We start from the raw sequence: 27,053 nt of genomic DNA, 5'->3' as shown, positions 1-27,053 counted from the left end.
GTGTTTTGACATAATGTTGTATCAATATTAATTCTGTAGCCTGGCGCTAAAAGGACCAAACTAAATCTTTAAGTAAAATTTGCTTAATTTTGAGCTAAACTTAACATAAATATTAACAAAAATATTACGCTAAAAGCAAATGTTACAGTATTGAATTTAATGTAAAGCAAACACCGGTTCGGAAGTAGATTCTACGGAGAAGAACCGGCAAGAAACTCAATAGTTACTCTTGGCCACTATTCTAATTACAGAGTATGTGAATAAAGTACAAATACTTCTTGTATTGAATATATGCCTTATTTATATATTTTTTTATATGCGCTTTGATTTTTTAAATAGGCCAAATGAAATATCTTAAAACAAACCAACTTCTGTTCATTGTTTCTCCTTGATAATAAAAAATAATGGTTATTTATATTGGACCTTTCAGCAAGAGGCTACTGAATTGTATTTACAAATTTGCACAAGTTTTATATAAATAACATAGTAAGTATAAAATTAAATCTTGTTATATATAAATAATAAATTTAATTGTCTTTAATTAACATAGTGAGTTTTTTATTGGTTCTTTACAGTAAAAACTATATTTAATTAAACACTGCAACATGACGATAGGAAGTTTCGTGAGAATATTTTGTTTATTTGAAATCGATATCAGTGTATACCTAATATCATCTCACTGATTTTATTACAAGTAATTCGAATGAAAATATAACAAACGGGTACATCATCATCATGACGGAGTAGAACTCTTCACACTCGTTTCACTGATAAAAGCATGTTCATATAAATATAATTTATTATTATTGGTTAATAATTTGTAATATTTATTCTTGTAATATGCTATATAACATTACACGTGCGACTATTAAATCCAGTAAGAAAAAAATATATCGTATTGTGTAAATTCCAGTTTAACATTTCAAGCAAATTAAAGACCGCAAATTCGTTTTTTTGCGTGTCTCGTTCGTACGTTAATCACTATGAATCAACTTTACAACCAAACGCAGTTACATAAATGATTACGGCAAAAAATTAACATAATCAAAATATATTCTACAATTTTTTTTGCCAAAAAAAAATTAACACTGCCAGGCTGACTGGCGGACTGTATTAATGCACGTGTCGTATTTTTATTTTTATAGTTATTTACAAAGAAGACTGAATGGGCCATCTGATATTTCCGGCTAGTATACTATGTTAGAAATAAAATATTTAATACATTCTCTTGTTTATGTTAAACTGATTTAAAAATGCCTCGAATTGAAACGTTGGTGTTAAAATAATAAAAAATATACAGTAAATTTAAACCACTGATAAAATGCTATTAAATCACAAGAACATAATACACCTAAGCTAATAGTAATAAATGTAATCTTGGTGGCAGGGCTTTTATGCAAGCCCGTCTGGATAAGTACCACCACCAGGTGTTAGCGCTATATTCCAGTTTGAATAATGAATGAGCTAGTGTAACAGACACAAGACATTACATATTAATTCCCAAGGTTGGTGGCGTATTAGCCCACCAATGTTGGCGTTGATGACCACTAATCAAAAGGCCGCCAATGTGCCCATTTGCCTACTTATATCATAAATAAGCTTTTTTTTATTATAGCCATGATGAATGCACCATGTCTTGTCAACAATTTGTATTCCCTCAATACTGATAATTTAAGGTATTCATATAATTGACATAATTAACTTTGATCTTTTCATTTAATCTCTTTTTTAATAATTAAAAAGACTTTAAAGTTTTGAGCAAAACATCTCTGTTGATTTTTTTAATGACTTCAAAAACCCTCATGAAATATTCGGTCTAAATGTCCGTGGTCAATTCGAAGGTTGAATGCCGATCAAATTTCAACTGGCATAAATATGTGCGTAAATCCATGATACGTAATGTCCAACATTCGTGTAGACATCTGGAACACCCATTCTAGCACATCCTGAGCCGAAGGATGTCAAGCCTCGGAGCTCCCAGCGACCACCTGATCTGCACTGGAGTGGGCCCCCACTGTCGCCCTGGAATATGAACGATACCCGTGATCAATTTTCCTTCTTTTATTATATTTTTTTATTCCTCCATTCAAACTTGTGAAGCGTAGAATACAAAATACAGGAAAGGATAACACATTGCTTTCTTAATACCAATTGTATTTTAAAACACTTTAAAAATTTTGTCTTTATGAAAATCCCCTTAAGTAATGCCGTTTATGGAAACCCCACCATGCCGTTTCAGTGCCGGTTAGTGGATATTCAGTGGAAAGCCTAGATTTCTAAAGATTTCCTGCTTTCGTTTACCATTCACGAATCAAATCAAATAAAAAAAATACCCCTAATGATAATTATTTAATAATAGTTATTGGTTATAAAAAAATATATTAATCATTCATTAATAACAAAATACTTACAAAACTACATTCGAATTATATCAATCAAACGTCAATATTTCATTGCCGTATTCTTATCTCGTAACGAGATGTTATAAATTCCCATTTTAAATATCAGATTTAATTTCCTAACGTTATTTAATGAACGGTTGATTATAATTGGTTTTATTGCATTAAAGTTTTATTCCATGTATACGACCTGTTTAAACTATTTTATCTAGTATTGAAATTCTATATATTAATCGAGATCATATATAGGCGCATATTTTTTTATATCAATAATAATTCAACGATATGTATCAAACAATGTAAATGAATATGTATCGAATTGACCAAGACCGTTACTTTTACGGTTAAAATATTGTCAACAAATGGGAAACAGAGCCTTTTTTTAATAGGAATATTTTTTCATTTTCACTTACCACACAAGCACCCGTACTGCCATCTGTGCTACCAGCACATAAATGTCCATCGTTCAAAGGTAAACTCAATGAATATCTATCCCTACAAAGCTGTAGCGGCAAGACAGGCACCTCAGCTTCCAACAGAACATCCGTTAAAGTGCCGTTGGTCTGTTCTCGTCCCCACCCCGTCGCATAGCACTCATCTTTGAAATCTAAACCATTATTATCATCGATAAACGGATCTATTTCTTCGCCGTACATAAGTTTTTTATCACTTCTATTAATACTGTCTTTAATTTTATCTCTAGCGGCTTTAGTTTTGATGAGTTTAACGACGCTATCCAACGAAGCGCTGTCGTAAGCTAAATCTTTGACTTTATTTGCTGTTTCATACTCATTTATTTCTTCGTCATTTTTTCTCTCCGTCGGTCTGTTTGATTCGTTTGACACTCTCACGTTGTATCTTGTGTTCTTATGTTTTTTATTTATTACACCTGAGAATACGGTTTTAGTTAGATTGTTGAGTTTTTCCAAATATTTCACAGCTGTATCTGGATTTGGTCGGGGGGGTTTTGGTTTTCTTCTCATTTCATCTGGTTTCTTGAAGAATGATGTGCTTCTTTCTGTATTGTGATTGATTGGTAATTCGTATGAAGGAAGGCAGATTGTGCGTATCCGACTTCCAGCGCTGACGTCAGCTGCCTTGATCATTTTCATAAGAGCTGAAATATTAAAATTAACATATACGACAATCATTCTATTATATTTTATATGTAATGTATTTTTTTCTATATTACTTGTCTTAGTTAAAATGTATAAAGTACTAAATGAGTTTTTAAATTCATAAAATAATTTACCTATATCGTGCTGGTAATTATGAAACCTCTGGTGGAGGACGATCCTCTCGATAGGAAGGTAAGACCCTCGCTGTTCAGCTCGATCCCACTCGCCCAAGACAGCAGTCCACAGAGCTGGCACTGGTAGGTTGAAGAGTTCACTGAAATTAATTAATTGAAGATAATATAAATATTTACATCGGGGTAATAACGCCTTAACTTTTAACGATGCCAAATCGCTCAATAGACGAATCTTAAATGATGAATTCAGTTCTAAGACTAAGTATCTCTCTACTGTTTTTAATTTATCTCGTATTCAAAGACAAACCTTAAAAAAGTATTTCGTTTGTCGGGTGAAATTACATTTTATATGTATCCGCTTATTCGTGGTGGAGTAGTGTAATATGCTAGAATCTCATTCCTTACAAAGGAAAAGGTACTTGTGCTTTGTTGACACAAATTGAGTGTTAAAATATTTCAAAGACTTCAAACAACCAAAATGCTATAAAAAAAATGGCAGGCGCTAATGGAATAATTACACAACATACTTTTCTTCAGTGGCGTAGCTATCGTAGGGCCAGGTGGTGCAGTGCACCAGGGCCCCTGAGCTGAGCTGAGCCCTCTAACCTAAGCTTTGAATAGAGATGAAGTATGGATTTAATTTACTAACGATATGTTCAACTCACTGTATCCTGTATCCTATTCTTATTACTATCTATAATTCTGAATGCCAATATATGTTAAAGAGGGGGCGAGGGCCCGATTCTTTTTCTATGCTCCGGGGCCCTAACCCACCTAGCTACGCCACTGCTTTTCTTCCTGTATATTTCGTAAATATTGTCGATATTAAGTATCAAAGTCATTACAAATAATAATAACAGGAAATTAAAAAAAAAAAGGCTCAAAATTATCGTGTTAATAAAGAAGATATAGGACTAATTATCGATTTGCAGTTATAAAAAAGATAACTGAAATACAATAACTGAGTGCAGAGGCGAAATCTTAACGCAAGTACCAACAAATTGAATATTACTTATGGATGCAGTGTGCGGTCGTTAATAGCCATTGCGGATGGATCAGAACTCCTCCACACCAGTGCCCTATGAGACCGTAGTTCGGGTGAAGCAGTTGGAGAGAAACCTGAAACATACGAAATACATTTGGACCCTGTAAAGTGGCATACTTTGAGTACCATGACCCTGTAAATGTTATACATTTTGTAGTAATTCCTATCTGTACTTAATTTCCATCGGCCTTACGTATAAAATTAGACCTTCAAAAAAACAAGACATTATGTAATTTTTCAACTAACGTCCAACGTATGGTAGTCATATGGTATATAAAGGACTATATATATGGCCCTACCAATTCACATAATTAGACAAATATGATAACGGTTCTTTCATACAATCACAATGTATCCTGAATGATCAGACACACGCTTCAGCCAAAAGCCGGATCATTTATAAAGTTAAAGCATGCGTATGTAATTAATCTTTCAACTGGTGTTAAGTCTCTACTTTTTCTACTACCACAAACTGTATATCTGTATATGACTATGTATTACTATGTCCAGTATAATTACAGAATATTTCTTTTTTACTGGGTGGCTTGAAATCACAGACGCCGGAAGTACTTTTCGCTTCATATGCACGCAGGATGAAGAGTGAAATGCCGTTGACGTTGGAGGGGGACTATAACGCCTAGAGGTCCGATTTTAGTAGGGTGACGGAGACATGAAGTGAAGTTCAAGAGACATAACATTGTAGATGTCATATTGGAAAGCATTAAAGGGTACCAAGGATTTGTATTACTTACATAACATCAATGGATTAAACCAAATAAATTAGTAATGCAACTGATTTACCCATTAATTTCCATGTTCAATACAAATAATGAAGTTCAATACAAATTGTTGTCTGGTCGTAAGTATTGCCTTAGCTTAATGTACAGTGTAGTGTAATATTAATTAAATTTGCGGAATAACACAATAAATACTTAAATGATAAAAATACTAAAATAACAATTAAGATTCATGAATGTCAATAAAAGGCTTATTTAATTAAAGCTATTATTATTATTGTCAAGAAATTCGAACACATTACCGCTATTAAATATATAAAAAGTATGATTAAAATTTCACAAAAAATACTATTTTTCTGTGCAGAAGCCTCGGCAAACGTTGCAACGTTTTTCAAAAATACAAAACCATTTGACATTTTTTTGAATGTGAGTGAAATGTGAGTGAATGTGAGACAAGGATGCCATATTTCAAAAGGAGTGTTGTGCCTTCAATCTATGTTGCATGCATGTTTGGTGTTTTTAACACGATCTTATGGAAAATCATATTTTTTTGTAATATATTAATTATCACGGGATTGAATCGTAACTTACAACACTTATAATTTAATAAATTTCAAGGTCAGTGCAGAGTTAAGAATCAAAATAGTAGGAGGTAGTTGTAGGTATTTATATTATAAGCATAAAATAACTGCCCTACGCAGTTTTACTCACGCTAAACGTCCCTGCTTTGCCCAAAGGGCCTTAGCGTGATAACGAATAGCCTATATGACAATCTTCAATAATTGGACAATCACATTTGATTGTTCAATTCTTAAGTTATATGTTATATAGGCAACAGGATTTTTTGCAATCCGAGGGGTAGTTTCAGGAATTAATGCGTCCAATAATAATAATAATAAAACCCCTCAGCTCTATTATATATGCCGATTAATATAAGTGTTATTCTTCTTAAAGGAAGGAGTTCTTTTAAGGTATAAAAAGAACTACAAAAAAAATTCCAACCTGCCACGGCCAAGCGCCGCGCTTCGATTCCCTCCCCTTGATAATTCGGAGCTGCCCTGCTGAACGCTCGCGCGGCTGCCTCGTGTGCCTCCTCAGAGGAACACCACATTCTGAAACAAATATTATATTCTTATAAAAAATATGAATTAATTTCTTGGGTATTAAAATAAACCATAGTGTTTTGCACGGCATTTATGAGGATATTAGCCGCCATTTTAATTTATAATGACGTCATAACGTCCAATGATACATTTTTTAACCTAATGTTTAATAAACAAAATCGTTTTACGCATTTAGCGTTTAAATTGTAATAAAAACGCACGCAATGTAAGTACGGAACACATCTTACAACGCGTCACTGCATTAATAAAAACATTCCAGGTGCGATTCGAAGCTATGCTAAGATAGTTCCGTATATATTTAATTTTGACAATAAAGGTAAGGAAGGACTTTTTTTATGACCACAAATTATTACACATAAAATCAGCGTTTCAAAAGCCGGGAGTAAATGCAAGTATCTCACGATCCTAAAAACACAGTATACATGTATAGTCCATAGGTGATATATATACGTGGCAGATTCTTATCCTCTATTTACAGGTTTCTTCACGATGTTCTCCTTTACCGAGTTCGAGATTAATTATAAACACAAATCAAACACACAATCCAGGATCGGATCTAGCATATGGCTTTTTGGGCTTCAGCCCAGGGCCCCGTGGATTCATGGGGGGGGCAGCTAAGTCAAGTCAAAGTCAAAAATAGACGTTAATTCGAAAGAATCCATAACTGTTTTAAATTAAACAGATCGTATGGTTTGCAGCCCTGCAATTAATCAAACCCATTCAATTAATTTAATTTAAGTCTACGGTCAGATATGTCTTAGGTGGGCCCCTAAGTAGTTTTAGCCCAGGGCCCCCTAAACTTAAGGCCCACTCCTGACACAATCATCGTTTAAAATTGACGTCTTCTAACCACTAGGCCGTCATATAACAACCTTGTTATTCAAGGAACCCTAAAACCTCAATGCAGTATATAAGCGCTGATCTATTAGCTATCGTAATGTGTATATCATTAACAAGAAAAACTGTCATTACATTATTAACGCATAGTATCTGCATTAGATAATTTCTAGTACCACGGAACACTTCGGTCACGCGATTCACGCTTAGCGGTTTTATGTTATTGTAATAAGTGTTAAGTTTTATCAACTTCCTAAATGCTATATCCGTCTTAGATTATTTGAGATATATATTATGTTTGAGTCGTTAATTATTGCAGTTCCTTTAAGATAGCAGATATGTTGGTAGTACTCTTTATTCCCTGGTCCTAATAATCCGATAAGGGTATTTAAAACAACTACGTTACGTGCTGTCAGACAACTTGCCTTTTCGGGATAGGGGCTATAAGGCCGCGTGCCTTATAGACCAACGAGGCAGTCAAATTTACTCTATATAAAATGACTATCTGTAAAGGACTTTTTATAGTACACATTTATAGATTAACTATATGAGTTGCTAATATTAACGACCGACATCCTGAAGTTGCACCTGTCACGAGCTGACTGGGACTTCCGCGCGCCTTATTTATCGCGCGCGCGCGACTGTCAATTTTCTACGTTGAACCTGACGTCAGCGAGGTCTCGAAAATCGAATATATGGTCGTAATATAACATATGTCTCGCAATAAAAAACTAAATAATAATTTTGTATACAAAACACTCTTGCTTATCGCTTGTCAATATATATCACTAAAAAAAAATGGCTTTAGAAATTTATTGGAACAATTTCATTATCCTACTCCAACCGAATTAAAGCATGAGCCGAGATGGCCCAGTGGTTAGAACGCGTGCATCTTAACCGATGATTTCGGGTTCAAACCCAGGCAAGCACCACTAAATTTTCATGTACTAAATTTGTGTTTATAATTCATCTCGTGCTCAGCGGTGAAGGAAAACATCGTGAGCAAACCTGCATGAGTCTAATTTCAACGAAATTGCACATGTGTATTCCACCAACCCGTATTGGAGCAGCGTGGTGGAATATGCTCCAAACTTTCTCCTCAGAGGGAGAGGAGGCCGTTAGCCTAGCCGTGGAAAATTTACAGGCTGCTAACGTAACCGAATTAAAGTAATAAATTATATATTAACACAACTAAAACACTCAAAACTTCAGTGTAGATGTCCGAGGAAACCGCAATTTACAATTAACATTCATAAATGTTACCACTGGGCCTCGGCTCTCATTATGTATATTAGTTTACATATCACCCACGCGAGCAAACACGGGTAGCAGGAAGTGGTCATAGTATACAGTAGAAACGAATATATAACTGTCAACATAGACTTTCACCGTCTTCGTGAATTATTGACATCGTAATAATACGATACGAATACATACTTATTTATAACTACATACCTTATTTATGTCTATTACGTCCTGATAAACGTAATTAATTCATTTTATATTTACATAAATTATTTAGATCATAATGATTACAAGATGATATTCTATTTAGACTTTAATGGTAATGTAATTATGAGTCAATTCGCTACGCTTTGCTTAGTTCGTAAGCCAGTATCGTTCGAAGATCATAGCAATTTACGTCACAAGGCATGTTGGGCTAGTTCGTAAGCTATTTCGATCAAACAAGGAGTAAAATCAAACGAACCTTAGAATATTTTACATATTCTTTGGGTTTGGAGGCTGAGAGCCCAGTATAAATGCACAGGTGACATAACGTCTTAGCTCCCAAGGTTGGTGGAGCATTAGTTGTGTAAGGAATGGTGAATATTTCTTCCAACGAAAATAAACACTTACCATCAGATGACCCCTTTATCTATCCACTTACATAGATTATACAAAACTCTACTATAGTACACATTACAAACAGGATACAGTGTTGTTTTTTTAATTCTTTGCTCAAAACTCAATACTACCACGTTTGTGTAAACTATACAATGGGCTTAGTGATTTGCTCGATATCAGTACGGACTCACCTAAGACTTTCCGTAAAGTTATTACAGAAAGAATGTTACAATAGCATATAAATGTAAATATGTAAACTTATAGTACTTTGTAATGTGGTTTTTGTTATTTCTGTTCTTCACTTTTCTTTTTTTTTTTTTTTCTCCTTTAAATGTCGAAATATTGTTACTTAATGTTAATCAAGCACTTTAATATTTAATTATATAATTGTAATCGGAGCAAGAACGCTATGCATGCAGTTTTTGCTTTTGAATGGGTGTACATAATGTATCTTATTTTGTACATGATTTCATTGGTGTGTAATTTATGTAACATCCGCTAGCAAAACATAATAAATAAATAAATAAATAAATAAATAAATAAATAAATTCTCTATTTAAAAAACAACTTCATAGACCATACTGTCCATAGACATTCACAATGGATGAAGTTTTTTTTTATGTTATAGCGGGCAAACGAGCAGGAGGCTCATCTGATGGAAAGTGATTACTACCGCCCATGGACATCTGCAACACCAGGGAGGCTACAGGTGCGCTGCCGGCCTTAAAGAAATAAGTACGCTCTTTTCTTGAAGGTTCCCAAGTCGTATCGGTTCGGAAAAACCGCCGGCGAAAGCTGGTTCCACAGAGTGGTTGTTAACTATTGAATCTTACTTATTGGATCATTTAAAGCAGAAAATATTTTAATGTGTTCAAGTTAACGTGCAGAATACTAATGAGCGGCTTCCACAAAGACTTCTACGACGAACAATATAAGCTTATGTATATTAAAAACAAAAAAACATTTAGGCATTATACGTTTGCTCTTTCATATCATCATTCATAAAAAAAAAACATTTAAAAAAAAACTGTTTAACTTTATGGTAATACTTTAAGTATTCACTGTTACATACCTAATTGAGTAATTGTTCTGTCATGAATAATTTATGAAGAGTTACGTCAACGATGTAACGAGACGGCGTTACGCGGAACAGAAAGTACGATGGAAGTGTTATCGTGTCGGATGTGTCAAAGATACTAATTATAGAGCATATTATATAGCCTGTGTAACCTAACCTAACATTAGTTTTAAAATGTTTGTAGTTCATTTCGTGGTCTGTGCTGTTGCAGACAGTGATTCAATTATAAAATTATCAATAACTACTTGATCCTTTATTCCGCTGAAATGTTTATAAATTATCCCTCTTATTTTACCCCTGAAAGTTTCCGAAAATCCTTGCTTGGAATTTCAACTCTCATAATACTATTCGTTGAACAGTCCAGACTATTTGACCTTATTTTAAAAGTATTGATGAAACCCTTATCAGAACTTTTTAATCGTTATTTAACAAGATTAAATTTAATATATAACTACCACTGGTTCTAAATATACTTGTAGTAGAATGTGCATTCTACCGAAAAGTACAGGCAAGAGATTTTTCACCATCGGTAATGAATTAAATATAATAAATTTTTATTAACTTATTATCAATTGCGCTTGAAAAGTAACGAATGCTATATTTTTATTAAGTATATGAACTTTTATTTTAATAAGACTTGCTCGTGTGTTGTTTGTAACATGATTTAAAATTAGTAAAAAGCGGAGAAGCGTGGCGGACTAAGCTCCAAGCCTTCTCCTGAAAACTCGATTAGACCAGCCTTATCCGTGGAAAATTTGCAGACTGTTCTGTCACGGTTCTTATCTAGTAAGACTTATTGATTTATATGCGATGCTTTTCATTGCCATTTCCAGAATAATATTAATCAATGTCGCTCTGTGCTTAGTGTCAGTAAGGTGTTAAGATTGCCATGGTGTAGCAGCTTAGTTGACACTTGTACCATTACGTAAATTGATATATGTTTATCTATATGTTACAGATAAATACGAAATGGATATTCAGCATTACTTAATATGTAATACTTTTTCTTATTCATCATTTCATTCCGTTTTCACCAAACATTTCACAATAAAGTTTTAAGTATATAATTTATAAATTATTTTACAAATTAAGTCAGAATCAGAGTCTCTGAGTTCTACGCAATTCTGTTGAGTTATATGAAAAATATATACGAAGAAATTGTTCCTCTTCGCGATTATCGTATTACTTATCAAGATTAACTCGCTATAATAAAAAGCAAGCTTAAAAAATAACCGGTCACAGTTTATATGAGTCGTTTATTTATTATCATACCAATCAAAGATACACTCTGAAAGGGCGCTATAAATTATTTTAGTTACAATATTACTTTGTTTGTGGAACAATACATAAATCATTACATCATTAACCATTGCCATTCCTTATTCCTTATGCGTGGTGGAATATGCTCCAAACCTTCTCCTCAAATCGAGAGGAGGCCTTTAGCCCAGCAGTGGGAAATTTACAGGCTGCTAATGCTAATGCTAATTCCTTATTCTATTATATTTGGATTAAAACGATCAAATCAAAGCAATATATGAATTATCAAGCTGACCGTCTCGAGTTCATTCGATTATAATTTATATAAATTACTAAAGCCTTTAATAGCGATTGCTTCCGTTATAAAATAAACTTATGTTCTAAATTTAAACTCTCTTAACAATAGTTTTTGCTACGCATTGATAGTCAATCAGGAACAACAATTTTATAAAAAAATATTTGGTTCTATAAGCACTTTAAATCGCCATGTTAAAGAATTAAATAAAATTAATTACAAATGCTTCAGAATTACTCGATATCGACTAAAGATGAACCGATCGACAACACTAGTAATCAATACCTTTTTAATTCCATCAATAAAATTATATATTATCCTGTAATTACGTTTATAAGTAGTTTCTATAGCACACTTTTGAACAAGCTGACTGAATACGTGAGCATATAGTATCAATATTCACTTGTAATTCGTCTTAGTTTATTTTGTCCATTGTCGCCGAATTGCGAAGAAAAAGCGGTGGGCTCGCGTCATTTTTGTACTTTTTGTAAAAGTCATTAATGTGGATTACGTTTAAGATGACGTAACTTGCTTTCTTTATGGTAAAATCACCATTATGTAACGATAGTTTTGAACACCATCGATTCTTTATTACATTATTGTTCTTCGTCTGGTGGTTTTCTTCCAGTCAGGTCAGATTGCTGTCCTCGTACTATAAGGATGTATTCATAACGTACTTAGAACGTCACATTTATGCTCTATAATATAACTATTGAAGTGTTCAGCTGGTAGCAAACGAATATACCTACAGACACGAGGGATACAATATCTTCTTAAGGTTGGCGGCGAATAGCCGTAGTTAGGAATGGATAATATTTCTTACAGTGCTAATGTCTCTGGACGCTGGTAAATTGTATATATATTTTTATTAATAAATATGTTTTCAATATCAATAATACACGTTTATAATATGTATGTCTTACGAATGAAAGGTTTGCATAAATTTGTTTATTAAGATGTTTTCAGATAGAATAACAATATATTATTGATCTTGATCATAGATATTATTTTTATATACTTAACAGATACTAACTTACCAAAACAAAAGTATAACAATAACACCGTTTTATATCTTGGTGGAAATATACATGTTATGTATACATACAAACCAAATTTGTTATTACGTTATTTCCTAGTCTAGTATATTAACATTTTATTATCACAGATAAAAAATGAATTTAGATAATGCTGTTGGTTACTTATAGTAATAATTTCTTCTAGCACAAAGTGAACTCTACATAATTTACTTTACAGCGGTTTAATTTCTATTTTATCAAGTAACGAATAAAACACGACTACCTACCGTAATCAACTTACACAAATAAATATATATGTAAAGAATAAAAAGATAAATAATTATTATAAATGCTATAATATAGAATCGGGATATGATTCTGTATAGAATATAAATTGTATTGTATAGTAACTAAGAAAGAGGCTTTATATTTTTTGGGCCTATGACCTTTCACGCGCGTGCGCAAAATAACTCACTAAAGAGTGTATGTTAAGTTTGAAGGGTGAGTGAGCCAGTAACATAGCACAGGGGAAAATCATCTTAGCTTCCAAACTTTGCCGCCGCATTGGCGATTTAAGGAATAGTTACTAAACTTTACTTTCACCTTGGGAATGAAACGATCGCCTCCTGGTTATTTCTAGTCATACTCAATTGTGTAAAAAATAAAATAGACAAAAAAAAAGATCCGCTGAGTTTCTTTCGCCGGTTCTTCTCAGGTCGGGGTGTTTTCTTTTCCGAACCGATGGTAGTGTTTCATTTGACTATCAATAAGTAAGTGAAATGCTTCTATATTTAATAAAGGAGTTTGAGTTTGAGTTTAATTCTTACAGCGCCGATGTATGTTGGAAACCACTTAGATGTCTCGGGTGGCCCATTTGACCATCCGCCTAGTAATCGTATATTACTTTAAAAAAATATATCAACATATTAATGGTTTACGATTGTTTATAGACTTATACAATATTTTATTTTAATTATATACATGAATGCTAAATTAGTTTACACCTGTATCCGTCCGCCAAAATAAATAAAAAAAAAACCTTGTTTACACCAATGGTAGATCAGTATTTGCTTTGAAGTTTTGACATTAAATTCTCTCATTTCGAGGTCTGGGTTTTTTCGTATATAAATTCGTTACAATTTCGAAGCTTTCTTCTCAGTTATTACTATTATTACCGGTGTACATATAACACGTAATTTCGCGGTCAGAATTACACAATGGTATTACGATCGTGGCAGTAATCACTGGTGATTTACTACTTCCGGTACCAGATTACTTCACGTTACACCTGACTTCATATACGATGATTTGATAAAAATATTGAATGAAAAAAGTTGTAATAAAATAAATGTTAATTTATTATATCTTTTTTAGGAAAGCGAACAGTGATATAATGACTATTTTATTTTTCAACGTAGACGACTGTAAAGACATGACGACAAACAGACATACATTAGGTAACTTAAAAATGTATTTCCATGTATGTAATTACATAAATGTCACGCAGTCTATATTTTGAGTACTATGTGAAACTAAAACTTTGCGGACGTTTTTGCGAAAATTACGCGGAATGAGGAGTTTGTTGGTACAGTAAAATTTTAAGCCAATAATCATTTAAGATTTTGAGCGGACAAGAAAACACATTCAACATCAAATGTCTTTTATTTTAACAAGAACGACAGTTTCATATATTTTTAAAGTATTTTGTAAGTGTTATGGGCAATTTAAATTTTATTTGAACCTCTGAAGTAGATTTCACTCATGAGAAAGGTCATTTAAGGTCACGAACTTGAAAGAGTATACACACATTTTAGAAAAATGATCGGTTTGCTTCGTAACAATAGCTAATTTATTACCCATTAGAGAATCAATTAAGAACTGAGTTTCTTTTTGCCTGGCGAGTTAAAAAATCATAATTTTGATTGGTAGATTTATTATAAAGGAATGATATACGTAATATCATTGGTCGAAAAAGAAACTACTAGTTCCTTATCAGTGAATAGAATTTAGATTCCGAATCGGTGGTAGTTTTAATTTATACTTGTAAAATTACCATTCAAAAGTGTACAACGATATACTTCAGTAAAGTATAATTATTTCGATGTATATTTTTTATTTATACAATAAAGAGAACTATTCATACCGATTTGTTAAGTTCTTTTGTCTGCAGAACATTCGGTCGTCCGGAAATTTCGGTTGCTCAATAAGAATTCCTCCTTGACAGACGGACAGAACGCCAATTAAGATGTTTCCGATAAGAATTGAAGTTTGATTGATATATTGATAAACTGTGGTATTGAGATCTAACGATGCGGGTTCGATTGTGAAGATAACTATAAATTGCATATAGCAGATGAATGTAACATTTGTGATGGCCCGGTGAGTTTTAACCGAAAATCGCAGGTTCAAATAAGAGTAAGGATCACTGACTTTCCACTTGCGTAATTGACTTTCCACGTGGTTAACTTGACCCTCAAACACATTTTGGGGAAGCTTTTTTATTTAATCTTTCAAAACACGACACACATATTGTAAATTTATACATTCAGAAAAATACAACTCTATCTATATTTTTGAATTGAGTTTATTAGTTTATTAAGCTCGTTTCAAGCAGCTAAACGATCGAAATTTCAGGATTGCAGTTATTAGAGAATACGGTAGGTTTTTTTTACTTCTTTATGTATAAGGAAATAATCATAAATACTAAGCTTCTGTCTCCGTCCGGCATTATCCAAAGTATTTCTTTAGGACCTGCCAGCATATAATTAGAATCTTCATTGCATAATTCAAAGAATAGAAGTGAAAGTCCGCATTAGAGCTGATGAGATCTTGATGGATTTCGTCATCATTTAGTTTCGGACCCTTTGAAGTGCTTTCAGAATTCTCACAATATTACTTGTCATTAGCTTCTTTCAAGCTATTGAGTTAGAATTTACTCTGTAATTATATTTAGAAAAAAATATTTAAATAGTACTAAGTGAGCATTTATTTTTAAAGTGTTCTTACGATTTATAAATTAATTAAGTATTTATAAAAACAATGAATATACAGAAAAATCATCTCGTATTATAAACTAATCCACTTGAACCCAAACCCAAGAAACGGAAAAAGACGGAGGAAGAATGATGTAAGGATGGTTCGGAGAAATCAACAATATCTCAGAGGAGGTAAATGTTGAGGAAATTATGTCCGTATCACCTAGAGTAAATTGATGCTAGTAACGATAATGATCATCTACATTTTTTAATAAATTAGTACAGTTTAGAATACGTCAGAATGTTAGTTGTTATTTTTATTTTATTTTAGTCATATTTAATAACAGCTTATGTCTAGTGGGTAAATCCCTGTTTTGGTAAATAAAATTATCAGTAGCGTTGCTTGACAATTTTAGACTTCCATATGTATATCAGAAAGCACGTTAGTTCTTATAAATACTTTATTACTCTTATATTTCCTCCAAACCTCTCAGTGTATCTTTTGGATCGTATTCGTCGGTAAGATTTGAATCCCAAGTTTTTTATCATTCAGCTCAAATATGCAGCCACTTTCCTTTCTCCTACTCTTATCAAGCTGATCTCGATAGCAATTAGTCGAGTTGTCGGGCTACTGTTCGATATTATCGGTCAATATCAATACTATAATTGCTTTAACAATTCTTCTAACGAGAGAATTGAATGCCATTCTTGGATCGATTGCTTTCATTGTTACAACTTATTTCACGAGTGTACTGGTTTGTGGAACAATTATTGCATTTGTATCACAAGTAATTTGAGTGTTTGAAGCTAATTCAAGTATGTTGTTTGGAGCATGTACATGTGTAACAATTTCATCCGACACATGCAAATTACTTGTGATCTTTTCCTCTCCCCCCAACCACGAGATTATAAATACTAATTATGAAAATTCAGTGGTGGTGGACCCTTTCGGCTATATGTGTAAGATATTATATGTGTTTATATTTTTTGCTTTGTGGTACCGGTTGTAACTTTATGGTAAACAATTATCGGATGTGATACATACACGGCTTTTTTTACTTTAATAGTACATTGTCGGAAAGTTCAAGTCGCGTCAATTTACTCCTGGGAGAAATGTTCGAAAAATAGCCAGGTTCTAGGGATTGGGATTGGATTCTTACCCACTGAAACCTCTGTGATGACCATTCTAGATTCAAATCGAATCAAATCAAATCAAAATATACTTTATTCAAGTAGGCTTTTATAAGCACTTTTGAATCGTCATTTAACAAACTATTTAAAGTAAAGCTACCACCGGTTCGGATAAGCTACAACATATCAGCACATTACAACATATCGGCACCGCTCGGTGCTCTCTTGACCCTGTGGCTCGACGGAATTCTTACCAAGAATTCCGTCTTAAGAATTGTTTAAATATATAATTTCTTAGCGGTACATGAAGATTCAAAAACAATCAGTCCCAACTTTTATCTCAATCGCAGTCGTGTTCCACTTACGTTTTTTTAAATGGAATTCTAATTGTAAACAATAGTATTAAATGAAAGCAATCAGCTATTCCAATAAGTTAATCTAAAAGTTCTAATTATCAATAAAGCCGTCCGCTTTAATAAAATCGATCGTTTACGTTGTATCCGGAACATATAACGTAACAACAAACACATAGACATTCCGGAAGTAATCACGTCAAGTAATACAACAGTCGTACATTTAATTTACACAACGTCGTAGAATACATTAAAATCAAATTATGACGATCGACTCCTGTGCGTTGGACGTGATTGGAAAACAGTCGGTTCCTTGTGGCATCGAACCTAGCACCTTTTACTTTCATTGACGCGACACTGATTACGTTACTACTGTTGCCGCGTGAAACGAAAACTGTTCTATAACAACTGAGGTCTAACTGAGGTCTGAGGATAACATTATGTGGTATTGTTTGTAATTGCTACATATGTCAAGTCTAGACATTTTTTTTACATTACATTAGCAGCTTGTAAATTTCCCACCGCTGGGCTAAGGCCTCCTCTCCCTTTGAGGAGAAGGTTTGGAGCATATTTCCACCACGCTGCTCCAATGCGGGTTGGTGGAATATACATGTGGCAGAATTTCGTTGAAATTATACACATGCAGGTTTCCTCACGATGTTTTCCTTCACCGCCGAGCACGAGATGAGTTATAAACACAAATTAAGCACATGAAAATTCTGTGGTTCTTGCCTGGGTTTGAACCCGTAATCATCGGTTAAGATGCACGCGTTCTAACCACAAAAATAACCTATATTTTTGATCAAGTATAGCATTATTTTATGTTGCTGTGTTCCGATGTCTATGGAGGTTGACTCGGTGTCATTATAAATATTCAATGACGGCTTAGGAATTGTTTTATTTTTCTTACAGTACCAGTGTGCCTTACACTCAGCATCATGGATTTCAACCACATATTTACTGAGCCACCATGAGCTTAATTTATTTATTTATCGCACCCAAACTTAAAACTAAAAATTAAAATTTTGTTATACAAAAGTTGCATGAGGTGCAACAGGCCTTATCGCTAAGCAGCGATCTCTTCCAGGCAATCTTTGGGCAGAGGATCAGAATATTTACATATATGGGTTTTATATAATCGATCAAACCTCGATAATCGATCAAAGGTCAAAGTATTCTTTATTCAAATAGGCTCATAAAGCACTTTTGAATTAAAATAGAGCTACCGGAACATGTACCTAGAACAACCGATACGAAATGCAGAAATATCTCCTCCATGTGTGGTTATTTAGCTACGTATGTTTAAAACTCGTGTCGCAACAGTGTGGTATACGCTGCAATCTCTTTATAGGAGAAAAGGGAGCCTTTGTGCCCAGAGATTATTATTTATTACTTTTATACACAAATAAAGCTGCAAGAAAAACCACAAGTCATCCGTTCAAAAACCTTTCAACGCGAAGGGTTTGTGATGCAACAATCTGATTCGTCCACGAGTCCGACATACCAATAATAATGTATGACGTAATCGTAGTACAAGTTAAAAGCGATGTACAATCATTTAAGTGGATTTATTAGTTTCACAACATTTATTTCTTTATTAGACGCTATGAAAGCCTTATGAAAGTCTACTTGAATAAAGTTTATTGATGCTGTAAAAACGTATTGTGATTTTACAATTTCTATAAACAGATTCAGAGTGTGTACTGAGCTTTATTCGTCAACAGATACATTTGTTAGAGAAAATATTAGGTATTTAGTTAATGCATTTAATTTAATTTTTAGTTACACTAGTGTTAAATACTGAGTTGGAATTTACGTTTAATAAAATTAGTATTTATTTAATAGTCTGGTTAAATATAAAAGTTGAAAACAATTCACTTAGTTACCTATAGTTGCGTCTGCTTCTCCTACTTGCGTCTAAAGACGTTGCTCTTCTATAGTACTTCACATATATTATTATTAAATAATTATAAGATACACACGATCTAGTTTATATAGTAAATTAAGAGTTTTACAAATAATTTTTATTTAAAAGAATACCATTATCAAACTTATGTCCTTTTTCCCAAGGTTGTCTCGAAGATATTGCTCTCTTAACGATCAAACTGCCTTTTTTATTTATCTTGTATATATTTTTACACTTTTGTTGTACAATAAACTATAAAATCATTTATGAAAAAAAAACCTATACGCTTAAAAACGCCTATAACTTTGCACCATAAGCTAAATGCATTCTAAGACGCACGTGGTGTACGGAACCCGTGCTTTGCTGTTACGTAACTCGGACATCAATTGAATAATCATTAAATATAAAAGGGACATAGAGTTGTGCAATCTCAAAACTTCCGCGGCTTACTTAATTGGGTATTATTTATCCAGATACAAAGCGGTTAAGGAGTGTTATGCTTATGAAGTTAACACTTTTAGATGTATAAGAAGTACAATTCGTAACTAAACTAATAATTTGCTTATTACTTCCAAAACTAAATTATAATTCATTCTAAATTTTCGAGTAGGGTCTCGAGCACCCGTGGACCGTTAACTTCAATGTAAAGTAACAACGTTTTCAGTATGTACAACCGATATAAAAATGTTTATCTCGAACGAAATACATAGTACAACTCCAAAAATCTGGGAAGATGGTAAATCTGAGACGACTGGGAAGAAGCTCGGCAGAGGCACAGGAACTATCACTCCAGGCCTACTACTACCTCTACTGAGAAATATTGGCCCCAAAGCCACACAAGCTAGCTAAAAGCCAGCAATGAGAGTGTTAAAAAAGTTAATGGTCCAATTTCATATTCGGTATATCTTTTAGTCATTCATATACTGTTAAGCTTATTTCAAATAAGAGAGCTATACCAGATTAAACTAAAAATTAAAATCTATATAAAAATCATTCTACAAATGAAAAACTATAACGAAGAAATCAATTGTAAAATAAACAGAAACGAGAAATAAATAAATAACAATAAAATCACAATCAACGCTATCTTAATTTGCCGCTTCGATTGCAGTCACCACTACCGCCAGGCATCGAACCGGCGACCTTAAAGTGAAAGCCCAGGCTTGTATTACAGTCAGATGACGGAATTGAAACTATATCTTGATATATACGACGTAATCTATTTTCCTTCCGGTGATATTATGTATTACAACTTCATTAAAGAAAATATTTATACTATAATCTCTTTAATAGTTAAATACTGACTGACTAATCACGAAATCTCAGAAACCATAACACCTACAAACTTGAAATATGGTAGGTAGGTTCCTTACAGGGCTAAAGTGTAAGGAACCTACCTACGACACTACGACAACTACGACACTTCAGCCCTAAGGGGGTAAAAAGGTTGGAAGTTTGTGTTTTATGAATTTCGCGCGGGTATAGCCGCAGTTTCAGCTAGTAAATGATAAGAGGAAAACAGCGAGCGAATGTCATTTCATTGTATAACGATCAGCTGTCAACGTTACGGTTGATAACTGATCTATTTGCAAAAAACGTATCCCATACTATTTAGGTTCTTTCTTGTATTATATTATGCGTTAAATGATGTACTTGTATTAAATATAAGTATAGTAATAATAAATTCAGAAATGTACTAAACTTATATTAAAGATAAGTTTAGTACATTTCTAAATAGCTTTTCTCTTAAGGGAATAGTGTAAGGACATTTTTGTAGATAAGTGGGTGATCTTGTCTGAGTTATTTATCACACATTAACCGTTTCGCTAAATATACAAACACACTCATTTTTCCTTACATTGATCGCACAACTCGTGCACCTCAATTTTGAAAAGTTTAATTTTATAATTTTTGATATTGTAACCTAACCAATATTATATTATATAAATATATATATATTGAACAACATCACATACATTCTAATCCCAATGTAAGTAGCTAAAGCACTTGTGTTATGGCAAATCAGAAGTAACGACGGTACCACAAACACCCAGACCCAAGACAACATAGAAAACTAATGAGCTTTTTCTACATTAATTACGTATCAGGTGTTATTTTATGAAATTAAACATTACCCGTTAATTGATTTTTCAAATTAATTATTAAAACAAAATGTCCGTATAAGGTAAAACACATGTATGTGTATCACAATTTTGTCAAAGAAAGTTTGGAATATATTTGTATTCCAAACTTGTCAGTCAGTTTAAAAGGTTACTTATGAAGGAATGCGCGAGAATGAGGGCTGGAATAAATTCAATGAATCAATTTGATAAGTCAAAATGGGAGCCTTCTCAGTTAATGTGTATGAATTACAAACAAATTTTACATCTAGCATCCGAAATACTTAATGTGATATCCGACTAGTTACAATACAATAATACAATACAGTACAATACATAATTAATAATGTTGTATATTTGTAATATTTGATGTTGTTTTTATGGAAAGTGCAGTTTTTCAATTGAATTCTGAAACTATACATATGTATAAGACGTATTATTGAAAACAGCGTTTTAAATACTTGTAAAACATAAATAATAGTCGGTTACAATAGTGAAATCGAAAACACCAACAGAAAACGGTCGTAAAAACAAAAAAAACTGCTCGATCTCGCTCTCCGTTACGCCGTAATTCATTGCTGGGAATCACTTTAATAAGTCAGTGTGTCGGTCAAGGTTGTATCGCTACTTCTATATTACTAATTACATAAGAAATAATTAAAATTACTTTGTATTGTATATTAAACTAGATGACGCCCGTGGTCACGCTCGCGTTTTAGATGTTTGTCGTCAGTTTTGGGTAACAAAAAGCGAGTTTTGGGATCATTGGAATCAGAGTAATGTATGTGATGTTGTCCAGAGAGAGAGAGAGTGTGTGTGAAACCAAATCTCATCAAATACGGTTCAGTAATTTGGCCGTTAGGGCCACGGACAGACAGTAAATTTCGCATTTATAATATTAGTACTGATTATCACTATGTCATCAGAAGATTTTAAATAAAATAAACGTTGTGTTCATTATATCTAACGATAAATCGGGGATATCTATGAAAATATACATAGCCAGTTTGCTGCCTAACGTTTTTAATAAAAAAAATACATTTTAATAAGCAGTTATGGCCCAGTGGTTAGAACACGTGCATCTTAACCGATGATTGCGGGCTCAAACCCAGGAATGCACCTGAATTTTCATGAGCCTAATACGTTTTTATAGTTTATATCGTACTCGGTGGTGAAGAAAACATCGTGAGGAAACTTGCATATGTATCCACTAACCCGCTTTGGAGAGTGGTGGAATACGCTCTCTTAAAAAAAAAACAATTTCAATAACGAATGTTAAATAAATTCTCAGTATTTAAACAACATTGAATTATTTCCACTCCACCAAATAAAAATAAAAAACATGGTAAATATCCGGTTTTAAATACTGTTAGTAACATTGAATTATGTTTATAATACTTAATTCTATAACAAAGAAAATAGCATTACAATATAAATAATTTTACAACTCGTCTATATAAACGTGAAAGTGGCGTTCAAGTTCACTCGAGGTTAATTTCAACAAATAAATCAATAAAATTACTTATTGAATTCGTATTTTATGTATTGATATATTTATTACAAGTATTATTGTTTGTTCTGAATGTTAATACAGACTACGTAGAGACTTATTTTTATCGACCGTTAAATTTACCTAATTAAGTAAAAGAGTCAACCTAAAACGTACCAAATGATAAAATTATCTTATATAAACCTTAGTTAATTGTTCGGAATGTCTTTATGACCAAATACGATGACACAAAATCAAAATATACCTTATTAAATTTCTTTTGAATCGCAATTTTAGTTTATTAAATTAAGTTAAAGTTTCAAAGGTTAAAGGTAAGGTAAGAATCTTAGTAATTAATTACTCTTTTCTACAAATTCAATTATACATAGATATACATATTTACATAAAATCATTAACTAATTCTTTGCTTTTATCGTCTATAAATATTTTATTGAGTAAAACCTCTTAATTATAATGTATTTTTTATATAAAGATTGCCTTTTTTATTTCATTGCTAAACCTAAACTAAATGTATAAAAAAAGAATAATTTCATAACATCAGAGAAGTTAGCAATTTAAGATAGAATTAAATAAATTATGTTTAATTATTTTGAACGGAGCATTAACCGCATCAAATAAATAATATATATCGGTGAGAATAATTCCGCGCAGCACGTGTCTCGGCTTCCTCGTCGGAGTAAGTTCGTGAAAGTGAATCTAATACCCGACACAATCTTAGAAACTCGATAAAAATGACTGAAAATCGATACAGATTCAAGACTACCTGACGATAGTGAATCGGTGGTGTGTTCCGCTTCGGGCCGACTAATGTGTAAAACATTAACAATTATATTTACATATTACGTAAATAATATGCAAATAAAATTAGGTAATTAAAAATAAATAAACGACAACATTATTTTTTTAATTGATTCTTTTCGGATAGTATGATTTGAACTACGAATATCACGACGTAAGGAACACTTGCATTAAATAATATTTAAAAATGAAAACAATTCATATTATTTAATAATTTATTACATTTATTAATTTCATAATTAGTATATAATATAAAAATAGCCATTGTTGTTCTCAGTTCACTGTACAGTTTTCCGAACCGGTAGTTTTTTATTTATCCATCAAAAAGTACGTGTAGTGTACACATTGATTTAACAAAATTACAATCAAGGTGCAAAGTGAAAACAAGCAAATTGAGATATCTATTACGACTGACGTCAAGTCTCCATTGTAAACGCGTTATCGTTTAAGCTTTTTTTTGTTTCGTACAAATCAAAGCTTTCCTCCGCTAGAGAGGCAAGTTTCGTAATAACCGTAATTGAATTATAAAATTTAAACATTTAATATTATTATTTTATTAACTCGTGAAAGTTTTTTTTAATTGGATCGGATTGTGTGTTATTGGTATCGTATAATAGCCCAGATGGCTCAGTAGAATCTATTTGATATCCGAGCAATCACAAGTTTTATTCCTATCGTTATTTACTTAATCTGTGCTTATAATTCATCACAAGCTTGAAGGCGAATGGGTCGTAAGGATACCTGCACGTGCCGTACTGTAAAGTCTTTTTAGAGTAGTGTGAACCTAAGCCTAGGATTAGGACTCTCCGTAGGGGACGTTACTTTATGTTATAGATTGGTCTTCTTAAATGATTCGGTTAATAGCGATTTAGTACAATGTGATAGTTGTGGATTTTACAAATTAAGTATTTACGTGCACTATGAGCCAAGGTGAAAAAATTTTGAAAATTGGCATTCGCGAATTCGAAAATATTTTAAGATGTTGTATCTTTACGCAGATTTTCGTTTACTATGTTTAGTGGCAGTTCATAATTATGTTTATGATGACTAAAGAATAATCACGCTACACTAACGTATTTTGTTTATCTGCCTGTGTTGTATTCTGCGGCTATTCAAATCGTTACAGTTATAGCTTTTGGAGTTGTAGTCCGAGAAACTTCACAAGGCGTCAGAATCTTTATACAAATATATGGCTGCAATAGGCTTCTGATCTACCTCCTAACGAATCACGACACGACACACAAGTCCAGCTCACACTTTAACAGATCCATAAAAGAAAAGTCTACTATGAATTATGTCTCGAATAGAATATAATGGAAATAAAATTATAAATATATGGAATTCGCTCTTAATGTAGTTGTCAGTCTAAAGTCTAGGCTATAAACCTTAGCCCGTTATTGATCTCACAAACATCTGATCCAAATCAATACTGATATTATAAATGTGAAGATAAATCTGTCTGTTTTTCAGGCTTCAGCCACTGAGCCGATTTAAATGAAATTTGGTGTCACAGTATGAGTTCCAGAGAAGGACATTATTTTAATTCACCCACAGAAGGGTCAAATTTGGGGGTGACGGTTTGTGCGCTATATGTAAAGTTTTATTAATTTCGCGCGAATAAAGCCGCAGTTAGAACTAGTTATTAATATTTCTTGTCAATTCACGAATGTCAGATCAAAACTAACAGCCTGTCAAATCTCAATTATTAGATATTAGATAAACTGATTCTATAAAAAAGTATACGTATATATTACGATTATAGTGAGCAGTAGCAGAGCAATGCTCCCAGTCAGCTCGTGACCGCAGCAAGTGTACCTTTGTCGAAACGTAAAAATATTACCAAGAAAAATAATTATTATCAATACAATATATATGCCACGGCTTAAAGGTTTTACGCAAAGATATTAAAAATTTCTAGACGATGACGATGTTTTGTAAAAGGAAATCAGTGAGAGTTTTTGGAAATGTATCAAATGGACGTACCTACAAAATGGCAGACTTCCAAAATGCTGCTCCTGGCCTTTAGACTATTAATGTACATTAGAATACAATTCAAGAAACCTATTTAAATATTCAGTATTAATAGTAAATACTGCCATAAGACAATTAAACACGTAAATTTTCTTTTGCATTTTTGAGTTGTGAGATACCGGATTCGGAATGTGGATTACACAGACAAGAACTGACATCAAACTCAGTAGTTACTCTTTTTTTTTTTTTGAGTAAAATTTTGTAATAATCACACAAAAAATATTTTACTTCTAAATGATATCCAACAGTCATTCAATCCATGCATTTTATCAGATATATGTTCTGAAACAATAATCGCTTTAGCTTTACTAATAAGATTATTTTAAATAATTCATTGTATCCTGCATCGCGACAGCTTAAGTAATTTTATTAAAAATGCCTTATGTATACCATGCCCTAAAAACGATTTTTTAACTTTAGTACCACGATTACTTGTATAATTATTATTATAAGGTTCGCTCTGTGACCACATTGAATAACGACAATTATTCCTTGATTAAAAACTCAGTTTAACTAGAATATATAATAATATCACATAATTATATTAAATGAAAAAATCTAATCATAATATCAGGGACACAGATACAAAATAAGATGTATATGTAACTCATGCTTAAATAAATATACTTAATTGTGAATATGACAGCTTTCAATACACGCTTAAGAAATTCAAAGGCTTAGTTATCAAAACAAACCAGTTGCCGACTTATCGTAATGTCTCTTTCGCTCTGTTATATTACTTATTAGGTTTTTACGATCAATATAAAAGTACAAAGTTAAGTATCAATCTGTTTTAAAATGCTATATATATTATGTACGAGGACAAATTATTTAGTTTGTAATTTTTAGTTAAAAAATAAATTATATTTCTATAAATATGAGGGTAATTCATATAAATGTCATATTTTTGTAGAAAATTCATGTTATAACTACATTTTTGAAATTCTATGGAAAGCTTGGCTCCTTAACCGATAACAACCGTAATTTGAAATAAAATCATCGCTCCAGGTGCTATTGTTGAAATAACACAGTTTCACCTCTTTGCAACAATCGATAGTTATCCATTCAGTGTTGCTTTATAGAAGAAAACATTTTAATAAAATCAAACTCACCTCTCGGACTATACGCGTGTGATATTACTAAAAACTGTAGCACGGCCAAAATAAAAACAACACGAATATAACACTTAAATGCCATATTAACACTACCACTGTCTTTTAAAATCACAATAAAAAAGCTGTATATAATTCACAAATGATTTTTCAGTAAAAGTATTCGAACGCATTGACGTTTGTGTTATTTTTTTTCTTTTGCGCGCGAAAAGACGCAAGTAACGTCCGCAGT

General features: G+C 32.6%; 1 protein-coding gene across 1 annotated transcript; it reads right to left on the bottom strand.

The window, feature by feature from the left end:
* Nucleotides 1-324: 324 nt before the first annotated feature.
* On the bottom strand, nt 325-27,053 carry LOC125067297 (transmembrane protease serine 12-like). Its single transcript, XM_047675805.1, has 6 exons — nt 26,822-27,053; nt 6,436-6,545; nt 4,664-4,770; nt 3,652-3,791; nt 2,813-3,516; nt 325-2,022 (listed from the first exon to the last, which is right to left on the bottom strand). The coding sequence occupies exons 1-6, from the start codon at nt 26,904-26,906 to the stop codon at nt 1,861-1,863; spliced, it is 1,308 nt and encodes a 435-aa protein (XP_047531761.1). The 5' UTR covers nt 26,907-27,053; the 3' UTR covers nt 325-1,860.

The sequence above is a fragment of the Vanessa atalanta genome, chromosome 11, assembly GCF_905147765.1.
Source record: "Vanessa atalanta chromosome 11, ilVanAtal1.2, whole genome shotgun sequence".
NCBI lineage: Eukaryota > Metazoa > Arthropoda > Insecta > Lepidoptera > Nymphalidae > Vanessa > Vanessa atalanta.
The sequence above is the reverse complement of the archived record's forward strand: the minus strand, read 5'-3'. Positions and strand labels throughout refer to the sequence as shown.

Excerpts from the sequence above, each read along its gene's own strand:
- LOC125067297 (XM_047675805.1), bottom strand. The coding sequence starts at position 26,906 with ATGGCATTTAAGTGTTATATTCGTGTTGTTTTTATTTTGGCCGTGCTA. Across the intron at positions 4,771-6,435 it reads GCGGCGCTTGGCCGTGGCAG|GTTTCTCTCCAACTGCTTCA; the intron begins GTTGGAATTTTT and ends CGTATGTTTCAG. Across the intron at positions 2,023-2,812 it reads GCAGTACGGGTGCTTGTGTG|GGCGACAGTGGGGGCCCACT; the intron begins GTAAGTGAAAAT and ends TTCATATTCCAG.